Genomic DNA, 12,500 nt, shown 5'->3' with positions numbered 1-12,500 from the left:
TTTTCTGTACCTATTTGTGTCACCTATTCATGTGTTTCACCACTGGAAATAGTTTAATCTGTTCTGTGAGAAATGTGAATGGTGGGTTCAGATAAAGAACTCAGATGTACAAAGGTGTGTTTGTGTATACAGTTGCAGAGGAGTGTATGACTGGTAAACAAACACAGGTACTGTTTCACAGCTCTGTTTGATTGACAGACAGCTGCTCTGTGTGTGTGTGTGTGTGTGTGTGTGTGTGTGTGTGTTTGATGGCTATGCGATTAAATGCAGATTGATGTCTCTTATACGGGTCATTAACTTGTACAGGTAATTGAATAATTGGACAGGATAATTGATGAGCGTTGTGACCAGTGTCAATGTGTGATTGACAGCTGCCATGTCTGATTGATCGCTCTGTGTTATTGACCGTGACAGTGTCTGATTAACACTGTGTGATTGATGGCTGCTCTTCTGATTGACACATTCTGTATTATTGACTGTGAGCAGCTGTTGTGATTGATGATTGTTATGATTGATGACTTTTGTGATTGACAGGTGACTGTGATTGACAGATGACTGTGTGATTGACAAGTGACTGTGTGTGTGACCGATTACTGTCACTGACAGCATTTCTTGCCGTGTGATCGACAACCTTTCTGTGATGACATATGACTGTTGTTAACAGAGGGTTGTTTGGCAGATGAACATTTGATTGACAGGTGATGTTGTGTGATTGACAGCTGAGTGTTTGATTGACAGGTCTGCCGTCAGTGGGCCTGAGGCCCGGCAGCTGATGGGTCAAGAGGAGCCGGAGTTCCCTAGCGACAGCGGTGTGGACGACAGAGGAACTAACACTTCACACCACAACCACAGGGGTGCAGGTGAGAGCAGGGGTCACCTGCCTAAGGGGCAACTCTGTACGTGATTTTCGAGGGAATTCAGAGAGAGCTTATTTAAATAGTCCTCATGGTGTACTCACAGACAGGTCATATGAGATCTTTGGGCAGATGACCATGACAGAGTATGATAGTGATCATGTACCAAGTGTCCAGCTGAAGAGCTGGACTAAAGAGTTAGTTTGTGACCGATGGTAGCAGACATTTCACTTTAGTTTCAGTTTACCAGTTCAGTTTGGATTCCAATTGGATTTTAACATGTGTTCTCTGCGTTTGGTGCGTGTGTCTGTGTCTGTGTGTGTGCATGTCTGTGTGTGTGCATGTCTGTGTGTGTGCGTGTGTGTGTGTGTGTGTGCGTTTGTGTGTGTGTGTGTGCGTTGTGTGTGTGTGTGTGTGTGTGTGTGTGTGTGTGTGTGTGTGTGTATCTGTGCAGAGAGTGAGGAGCTGGATCGGTCTAGGTCAAGCTTAGGACTGGAGCTAGAGGTGCCAGTGGGCCGCAGGTCCCCCTCACCCTGCCCTTCACCAAGGGCTCTGGAGCTGGCACGAAGCAGCGTCAGCTCCTGCCCCGAGATGGGAGGACACAGGGTACGTGTGTGTGTGTGTGTGTGTGTGTGTGTGTGTGTGTGTGAGAGAGAGAGTTTTTGTTTGTGAATTTGTGTGTGGAAGTGGTATCTGTGTGTGTGTGTTTGTGTAAGTAAGTGTGTGAGAGACAGAGAGAAGAAAGAACGAAGAGAGAGAGAGAGAGAGAGAGAGAGCATGTGTGCCATCCTTTATTGCCTCAGATTCTCACTCAATAGATGTTTCCTGTTCCTCCCTCAGGAAGAAACCAAGAAGAGCTCTACAAAAGGTACTGAGCTAGTTAACTAACACCTCCAGTCTGCTCATGTTTAATGTGTCTACATTAATAAGAGTGGAAGCACACATCACACTTGGGAACATAAAGAGTGTTGGTGTGTGACCAGTAGTGACCCTGCGTGGCTGTTGCCCTGGCAGGTAAGACCACGGCGATGAGTCGTCGGCGAGTGTCGTGCCGGGAGCTAGGTCGCCCCGACTGCGACGGCTGGCTGTGGAAGAAGCGCAAGGAGACGAGCATGTTCATGACCCAGAAGTGGCAGCGGTTCTGGTTCGTGCTCAAGGGAACCACACTCTACTGGTACAACAGCCAACAGGTGTGTAGAACCCCCTCTACTGGTACTGTAGCCAACAGGTGTGTAGAACCCCCTCTAGAATGAGATGTGTAGATACTGTAGCTATATACTGCATCATATACTGTAGGCTATACTGCATCATCATCATATACTGTAGCTATATACTGCATCATCATCATATACTGTAGCTATATACTGCATCATATACTGTAGGCTATACTGCATCATCATCATATACTGTAGGCTATACTGCATCATCATCATATACTGTAGGCTATACTGCATCATATACTGTAGGCTATACTGCATCATCATCATATACTGTAGGCTATACTGCATCATATACTGTAGGCTATACTGCATCATCATCATATACTGTAGCTATATACTGCATTATATACTGTAGGCTATACTGCATCATAATCATATACTGTTGGCTATACTGCATCATCATCATATACTGTAGGCTATACTGCATCATCATCATATACTGTAGGCTATACTGCATCATATACTGTAGGCTATACTGCATCATCATCATATACTGTAGGCTATACCCTCATATACTGTGGGCTATACTGCATCATCATCATATCTGTAGCTATATACTGCATTATATACTGTAGGCTATACTGCATCATAATCATATACTGTTGGCTATACTGCATCATCATCATATACTGTAGGCTATGCTGCATCATATACTGTAGGCTATACTGCATCATCATCATATACTGTTGGCTATACTGCATCATCATCATATACTGTTGGCTATACTGCATCATCATCATATACTGTAGGCTATGCTGCATCATATACTGTAGGCTATACTGCATCATCATCATATACTGTTGGCTATACTGCATCATCATCATATACTGTAGGCTATATACTGTATTGTGGGGGTTAGGTGGCATTGCCCAGCCCTACCCTCTCCCCTCTACCCCTGTGCCCGTCAGTACTACGTCCCTCTACCCCTGTGCCAGCTGTGTTGACGTATATGTGTGTATCCACAGGAAGAGAAAGCAGAAGGCCTGGTCCAGATTGGCAGCTACAGTATTGAAAGTGCTGGAGAACACAAGAGGAAGTAGTGAGTGCTCATTTCACTCTCTCTCTGTGTGTGTGTGTGTGTGTGTGTGTGTGTGTGTGTGTGTCTGACGTGCTGACGTCACTCCATGGTTTGTTTGCCATTGCTATGAATTGAATACATTGGCTGTGTTTTGGCTACTGGCATAATAGTTCTGTCCCACATGTATTTCTGTTCCTTTATCACAAACCGAACACACACATCTGTCTGTGTGTGTGTGTGTGTGTGTGTGTGTGTGTGTGTGTGTGTGTGTGTGTGTGTGTGTGTGTGTGTGTGTGAGAGAGAGAGACAGAGAGAGAAAGATAGATGTGTGTGTGTGTGGCTACACGATAGAAGTGTGATGTGTGGAGTATAGACGATGTGCGTGGCAGAGAGAGAGAGAGTAAGTGTACAGTATATGTGTGTTTGTATGTATGTACAGTACATGTGTATGTGTGTATGTATGTATGTATGTATGTGTGTATGAATGTGTGTTTGTATGTACTGTATGGGTGTATGTATGTATGTATGTATGTGTGTGTGTGAGTGCTACACATTGGTGGTGGTTAGTGAGGTCCCCCTTCCCTGTGAAGCGCGAGAAAAGCACTATATACTGTAAATGTAACATGTTGTTGTTGGTGTGTGTGTGGGTGTATATGTCTGTGGGCCCTATCATGACATTCTAAAGTGCATCGTCACTCGTCAAAAGTCTATTCAAATTTGGTAGGATGTCCAGTTCACATTGGGAGGGGTTTCGCTATCAAAAGTGGAACGCATGGCGTAACAAGGTGTTCCTAGGTCTTTTAATCAGTCATATGGGTGTGTTTGGGGCGTAACATCATTTTAAACCAATGAGAATTACATCTGTCATTCCCTTTAACGGCGCAACGCGCGATATGTCAAATAAATGCATCAGTATTTTGGCATTCAATGGCGCATTTGAAGGCTGCTTGCGAGACCATATGGAATAGTCATTCTTAAACCATGCTTTACTAAAACCTAGCATAGCCTTCACGCATTTGCACTCGTCTATTATTTGAACTCATTGGCAAAGTGAAACTAACTTCACCATGGAGTCAGTCAACGACAAGACAGTTATATGCAGTTACTTTCACTATTGACTGACAATGGGTTACCACCGAAAACATAGGCTGGAAAAAGCAACACTTACCCTAATATTGCTCAAATGACTGAATAAAACAACATTTATCCTGCAGAGGAGTTGCTTATATCTTGTGACAGTGGTCTTCAGCTGTGCTCCATAATGTCTCTCGCCTCTCCTAATCACTTTTTAACCGTCATTACCAATTTGCAAATGATGGTGAATAACTACTCATTATGAGATGTACAGTATTTAAGTAATATCTTTATTAGGTATATTGCTTGCAAAGCAGCACACTTATTGTTCTTCTTTTTTTATTAAGTGTGCTTGCAAAGCAGCACACTTATTGTTCTTCTTAAGTTTTATTATTATTTTTCCGTCTCCTAATTTTTTGTCAGCCCTGTGCCTAGGCCCTTTGAGACAGAGACACCGTTCCAACTTTAAAAGCGTCCGGGCAGTACCGGTGTAAGTTGGTCGAAAGATGGCGTCAGGTGGGCGTGTCGTTTTGTCCCGCCATATTGGATTAAATAGAAAGCGAAACTAAATTTTCACAGGTCACAAATTTGGTCGAGCATACGAAACTTGGCGTCCATTATCATTGGACCAAGCCTCACAAATGTTACTAGAAGGATTTTTGATTTTCGAAAGCGTTTGCCCGTCACAGCCAAACGAAATCGGCGGTGAAGCTCCGAAACAGGAAGTCGTCCATATCACAGGAACACTGTCACATATCGATACCAAATTTTGTATATGAACTGGGGACTCCAGTGTGAGGGTGCATAGGCAAAAAAAAAAAAAAAAATTCCAAAGTTTCCATCATTTGGCAAACCACCCACAGGTATTTGGTAACTCTTACCATTCACCTTTGCACCATTCACCTTCTATCACAATGCCTGTCACAATGTCTCAGAGCAGACACAATGTTCCAGGCAACCTCTCTGTGTTGCCTGCCATGGGATATCCGGACTGCATCTTTAGCCCAATCATGCTATATCCATGAAGCGAGATTGTTTTCACATTGGCCGGTATTCAAATTAAATTTTTCATTATTGTTAAATATCATGATGGGAGAGTATTATTAAAAATGTTACAAGTATGCAAATGCATATGTTTACGGGCATTTAGGTTTTACTGTGTTGTTTTTAAATTAGTTGTAAAGACATGCAAGGCATTCTGGGCCGTAATGAACAAGTGGTCGGCAGCACTCCATAGGCTACGTATTAATATGAATAGGTGTTTCTGTAAACCTAGGGATAATAAACAGCTATCTCTGTTACAAAAACGAGCTGGTAATCGCTCATTGAAGAGGGACTAAAACACATAAAAGGTACTATGATAAAAGATTGTTTTTCCTAAAAGCATGTGAGTTGGATGAAAAATAAACAAGCAATGTCACGTTTTAAAATAGCCTAGAACTATCTGAGCAGCTAGGTGGCAAAGCGTTGTATTACATTTCACTAGTGTAGCCTACTTGAAATGCATGATCACTGATTGTGAGAGATTCACTTGTTTATTCTAATTGTAAGGAAGGTGCAAATATTATGTAATTTATTATGGGAATTATTGGAAATGTTATTTCTTGTTTATTCTAATTGCAAACCACACATCCATTCGAATCACACGCATTACACATTTAATACTGAAAGACTATCATTTCGTTTATTTGATGTTGCCTTAGCAACACAGCCTTCAGAGCAAAGATTCTAGAACAGGGCTTCAGAGAGACACGTTTTGAGTTTGTGGCCAAGAACCTAAAATATCGGTTTCCATGTGCTGGATGGTATGCGTCCTTTATGAAAGTAAGTGTTTTATACAGTTAGCGTTACAGACATAATGAGTCATGTTGTAGTGGTCAACATAAATGTGCCCCCTTCTGTTATTAGAATGCTAAGCGGAGAAGCATGCTAAGCAGAGATTTAGTATCACTAATTTCTTGTGTGGCTAGCTATAGGGAGGAGGAGATGTAGTGCTATGTTGCTAATTGGGATTTATGTTGTTTTGTGTAATGCCATGGTCATTTGATATGAGATACTTGCACTCGTAACTTCGTCACGTGTAACTTTAGGACTGCTATTTTTTTTTACTAACAGTAATTCACGAAGCACTTTAGCCCTAAAAGTAGCACCCTCGTCTGTGACAGCTTAAAAAGAAGTGGCAAGGACTCCTAGCGATGTTTTTGAAATCGTCTACTATTGTCTACAGGAGCTTCCAATGCGAGGGAACTTGCATTGTAGGCATAACTAAGGGATGCAATAACACCACCAACAACCAAAACTAGCCTACTCATTGTCAACATGTACATGAAATGTAACGTTTCATGTGAATCAAATTAAAATGTTTAAAATGTTTTCTTTGCAAAACGTAGGCATAGGCGTATGGTGACAGATTAATTTAATGCTGCTGTGTGTATCACGGTAAGCGTGAATGAAGTGGCCACTTCTTAATGGGACCCACTGTATGGAAGTGGGCTAAGTAAAATAGAGATGTTTTAAGATAAGGTTAATCAGAATTCTATGATATGCCCGCTTGACAACGGCAGAGATAGAACTGGCCTTTGGCCATAGCAACCATCCATTTAGAACGACTGGCCTTCATAGCAACCAAAGATCTGAACTGTGTTGCAATGTGAGGCAAAGTATAGAAAGGTGATGAAACATACAGAGACAGGTCAAGAAATATAGTGCAATGTAGACAGTAGTATACAGTTGATTTAGGCCGATTGGTTTAGAGTAATATGAAGTATTCCTTTATTCTGAGATAGGCTACATCAATTGGCTCTCAAAACAACCCCAGGCTCACAAAACAATCCCAAACAGACATAAGGTCTTTATAGAGCAAATCTATATAGATTATTTGTGAAATAAACCAGTAAAACATAATTTGTGGGATGGAATATATAACATTCACACTCATAGCTCATATTTTTTTTTTTTTAAATAAATCAGTGAAAAAGTATCCTGACAAACAAGCAGCTTTTTAATGCCTTGGTCATATTTCATAATTTCTGTTGTTCTGTAGGTTACCTGATAGCCCAGTTTGAGAGGCAAAGGCGACATCATTTCACTGCTGTCATTTCAATCACTGCTGTCATTTTATTTTATTGATTTGATCTCAGTCATAGAAGCTAAATTCGAAGGCAGGCCAAAGGTAAAATCCAACAAATCGCATTCAACCCGCAAAGCCAATAGTTGAATAGCCCTCTCCTAGAGCTTTTGAGATATTGCCACTGCTCCAACATTGAAAGGCACTGTTACAATGCCTGGATCAAGCCAGGTTCAGCATATAGCGTATGCCACTGTCCGCTCACATTGCTGACCGGACCAGGGCAAGCACACTTTCGCAGTTCCCGCCGGAAATGCAGTCTAGTTCTAATTATGTTTCCCATTGTAATCGTGCAATTTGTAATGCTTTGCATGGACGTGCGCTGTTGTGCATTCATGAATGATAGAAGGATGGTGCGTGCACCTGCCAATATGACTGTTGACATGCACTCTTAAAATAGCATATGAACATCTCGCCAGTGACTTCAGTGAGCATTGAACACCCACACCCCTGGGCGCAATGCTTAAAAAATAAACGTGCAAAATACCAAATTAAACTTTCCGCGGGTGAATAACGAGTTTTACGCCATGCGCTGGTGCCAAACATACAGCCCTGTGTGTGTGTGTGTGTGTGTGTGTGTGTGTGTGTTATTATTGGGGGGGGTGGGCGATGTGTGTGTGGGTGTATATGTCTGTGTGTGTGTGTGTACGCTGTGCAGTAGAGGCACTGAGGTGTGTAACGAGTGTCATTCTCTTGACTGATGACTTTTAATTTGGCGGCCATGTTTCCTGTTCTCAAGGGTAGTCTCACCTCTCTCCACCTCTGCTAACTCTCTCTCCTTCTTCCTCCACTCTCTCCCTCCTCTTATTCTCTCACTTTCTCCCTCTTTCTATTTCTTCCTCCATTCCCTTTGGTTCTCTCACTTTTTCTCTTTCCTTTCTTCTGCCTCTCTCTCTCTCTCTCTCCCTCTCTCTCTCTCTCTCTCCCTCTTTCTCTCTCTCTCTCTCTCTGTTCTCTCTCCCCTCCCTCATTTTTTTATTTGGTTTCTTTTCTCCACATCTCTCATTTATCTCTCGCTGTGTGTGTGTGTGTGTGTGTGTGTGTGTGTGTGTGTGTGTGTGTGTGTGTGTGTGTGTGTGTGAGTGTGTTTTCTCCACATCTCTCATTTATCTCTCGCTGTGTGTGTGTGTGTGTGTGTGTGTGTTTTTTCCCACATCTCTCATTTATCTCTCGCTGTGTGTGTGTGTGTGTGTGTGTGTGTGTGTGTGTGTGTGTGTGTGTGTGTTTTCTCCACATCTCTCATGGTATCTCTCGCTGTGTGTGTGTGTGTGTGTGTGTGTGTGTGTGAGTGTGTTTTCTCCACATCTCTCATGGTATCTCTCGCTGTGTGTGTGTGTGTGTGTGTGTGTGTGTTTTCTCCACATCTCTCATTTATCTCTCGCTGTGTGTGTGTGTGTGTGTGTTCTCCACATCTCTCATTTATCTCTCGCTGTGTGTGTGTGTGTGTGTGTGTGTGTGTGTGTTTTCTCCACATCTCTCATGGTATCTCTCGCTTCTGTGTGTGTGTGTGTGTGTGTGTGAGCGTGTTTTCTCCACATCTCTCATGGTATCTCTCGCTGTGTGTGTGTGTGTGTGTGTGTGTGAGTGTGTTTTCTCCACATCTCTCATGGTATCTCTCGCTGTGTCTGTGTGTGTGTGAGTGTTTTCTCCACATCTCTCATGGTATCTCTCTGTGTGTGTGTGTGTGTGTGTGTGTGTGTGTGTGTGTGTGTGTGTGTGTGTGTGTGTGTGTGTGATCCACATCTCATGGTATCTCTCGCTGTGTGTGTGTGTGTGTGTGTGTGTGTGTGTGTGTGTGTGTGTGTGTGTGAGTGTGTGTTTTATCCACATCTCTCATGGTATCTCTCTGTGTGTGTGTGTGTGAGCGTGTTTTCTCCACATCTCTCATGGTATCTCTCTACTTGTCCTCTGTCTCTGCAGTGTCTTCAAAATGTGCCACCAGCGTTTCCACAATTTCTTCTTCGCCGCAGACAACGTGAACGAGATGAGCAAGTGAGTCGCGCTGACATCAGCCCGTCACAACACACACACACACACACACACACGGCTCAGAGGAAATGAAATCAGGCCGCTGACCTGGCGCACCACTGAGATGGGCTGAACAGACATGTTTTAATGCCAGTCCTATTTCATTTCCTTTTGAGATATAACATAACAGAAGTGGTACAGTTCTCATCACTCCCTCACAAAAGACACACACAACACAACACACAACACTCTCTGTCTCTCTTTGTGTGTGTGTGTGTGTGTGTTTGCCTCTGTCCTGTGTGTGTGTGTGTGTCGTGTGCAGACTGTGTCACACCACAGGGTGGTATTTCTGCACCTCCTCTGCTGTGAAAAGTCACAGTGTTTACATGCTCAATAAAAACACACACACACGCACACGCACACACACACACTCAATAAAAACACACTACACGCAAACACATCACTCACTCAGCGGGATGGAAGTATCAGAAAATCCACTGACATTTCCACTGGAAAATATTTGTGTATAAAGAGGTCCTCGTGGTAATAATAATGTATGCAGTCTTGTGTTTGTGGTAATTATAACATTATGCAGTCTTGTGTTTGTGGTAATTATAACGTATGCAGTCTTGTGTTTGTGGTAATAATAACGTATGCAGTCTTGCGTTTGTGGTAATTATAACGTATGCAGTCTTGCGTTTGTGGTAATTATAACATACGTATGCAGTCTTGCGTTTGTAGTAATTATAACGTACGTAGTCTTGCGTTTGTGGTAATTATAAGGTATGCAGTCTTGCGTTTGTGGTAATTATAACATACGTATGCAGTCTTGCGTTTGTAGTAATTATAACGTACGTAGTCTTGCGTTTGTGGTAATTATAAGGTATGCAGTCTTGCGTTTGTGGTAATTATAACGTATGCAGTCTAACATATGCAGTCTTGCGTTTGTGGTAATTATAATGTACGCAAGACTCTTGCGTTTGTGGTAATTATAACGTATGCAGTCTTGCGTTTGTGGTAATTATAACATACGTATGCAGTCTTGCGTTTGTGGTAATTATAACGTACGTATGCAGTCTTGCGTTTGTGGTAATTATAACTTACGTATGCAGTCTTGCGTTTGTGGTAATTATAACGTACGTATGCAGTCTTGCGTTTGTGGTAATTATAACGCATGCAGTCTTGCGTTTGTGGTAATTATAATGCATTATGCAGTCTTAACTTGTGGTAATTATAACGCAGCAGTCTTGCGTTTGTGGTAATTATAACATATGCAGTCTTGCGTTTGTGGTAATTATAATGTATGCAGTCTTGCGTTTTGAATGAGCGTATTGCATCAGGGTTTAAGGGGTTTTACTTAACTTTGGGTTATTTTTAGTTTTCCTCCAAGAGATTCCGTCTCTTTCTTTGAGTTGGTATTCTGGAGAGCAGTCTGGAGAAGTCAGTTAGGATTCTTAGAGTTAGAGTTGAATCTAATGTAATCTAATATGGAAGCGATTGCTAGGCTGTACTGGGTATTGAAACATTGCCATTGGCCACGAGGAGGTAATGTTATTACAGTTATTATAAAGGGTCAGTCTCCCCAAAGCAACCGGGGTCTGGTGCCGACCGTAGTCAAGGGCACAACGGTGGCAGACAATCACTGAACCTGCAATTTGTATGGCTGTTGCATGCTAGCCCAGCTCCTTAGCCACTATGCTACTTAGCCACTATGCTACTTAGCTACTACGTTACTTAGCCGCCACTACGCTCCATAGCCACTACGCTACTTAGCTACTAGCTACTTAGCTACTACGCTGCTCAGCCACTATGCTACTTAGCTATTACGCTACTTAGCTACTATGCTCCTTAGCCACTACGCTGCTTAGCCACTTTGCTACTTAGCTACTACGCTACTTAGCCACTACTCCCCAAACACACTGTGTCTCCTCACATCAGTTCACAGAATGATTTTGTTATATCTACTTTGGGGGTCATAGAAATGCACCAAAATGCCACATTTCACATTAAAATGTTGTCAATGGCCCGGAGAGAAAGGCAGCTGATGTGCACATGTTCTGCCTCCTCCACAGACTGAGGCAGCTACTGCTACTGTGAGGACAAGGTCATGGAGACTTGTATTGAAATACCACATCTTTCTATTCCCTATCGCTACCCATAATCATCAACACACACACTCACCAGACTCACACACACACACACACACACACACACACACACACTCACACATATTCACACACACAATTACACACACACACTGCATTATCGCCAGCCCATCTCATCTCCACCTCACAGCATACACACCCAGGGGAGGAGGTGGGTGGAGTGATGGGAGTGTGTCTCAGTCAGAAGTGCCATTGCTGGTTGGGTGGGTGAACAGGGAGGATGATGGAGCTTTGTCTTACTGCTGGCAGCCGGACATCACACACACACACACACTCATACAAACACACACACAAGGTCATAGAAACATACTGTATATTGAAATAGCACGTCTTTATTGAGCTAGTGGCTTTTGCTACCCAGCATCACACCTGTGCCTCGGCACCACAGAGAGGAGGTCTTACCGCTGACAGTCGGACAAGGTCATAAAAAATAGAGATGCACCGATTGCAATTTTTTGGGCCTTCTCACATCCAATATCCAACTAAAAATACATTTGAACATGCTATCATGGAACATATTTTCATATGCATTGATGCATTTATGGGAGGGCGAGGGAAAAGTGGGAGTAGGCTATCATGCAAACACAGGGGAGAAGTACTAATATCGATTAGGTGCACCATATATGAAAACAGTAGCCTATTAGCGCTTTTTTTGTACATCCAGCCCTGAAGTGCATTTGACTGTCGCCGGTCATGGCCGATCACGTGAAAATCGTCCAATTCCGGTCACCAGCCGATCAATCGGTGCATCTCTAATAGAAATAGCACGTGGTTATTGAGCTAGTGCAGGGGTATTCAATTCATCTTCAGCGAGGTCCAGTTACGGAAAATTTCCTCAAGCAAAGGTCCGGAGCATCATAATGTTTAACATGCGTGTTTAGGCTTTATGTATGTATGTACAGTATGTATGTACCGGTATGTATGTATATATGTATATATATATATATATATATATATATATATATATATATATATATATATATATATATATATATATATAACCTACTCTTATCTTGCCTTATTTCTCCTCATTTCGAATGCTTTTAGGCTACTTATTTTATTTCACATTAAACA

The 12,500-nt window shown here is 42.5% G+C and overlaps 1 protein-coding gene across 1 annotated transcript in view; it reads left to right on the top strand.

Moving 5' to 3' along the window:
• The window catches only part of cnksr1 (connector enhancer of kinase suppressor of Ras 1), a 75,028-nt gene that overhangs the window by 53,841 nt on the left and 8,687 nt on the right, over positions 1-12,500 (top strand). The window contains 6 exon segments of the mRNA XM_048253801.1: positions 739-860; positions 1,309-1,460; positions 1,695-1,722; positions 1,869-2,044; positions 3,040-3,113; positions 9,214-9,285. Coding sequence (XP_048109758.1) covers positions 739-860; positions 1,309-1,460; positions 1,695-1,722; positions 1,869-2,044; positions 3,040-3,113; positions 9,214-9,285 — 624 coding nt within the window.

Source organism: Alosa alosa, chromosome 1, assembly GCF_017589495.1.
Source record: "Alosa alosa isolate M-15738 ecotype Scorff River chromosome 1, AALO_Geno_1.1, whole genome shotgun sequence".
NCBI lineage: Eukaryota > Metazoa > Chordata > Actinopteri > Clupeiformes > Clupeidae > Alosa > Alosa alosa.
Note: the sequence above shows the minus strand (reverse complement) of the source record. Positions and strands in the feature narration are given on the sequence as shown.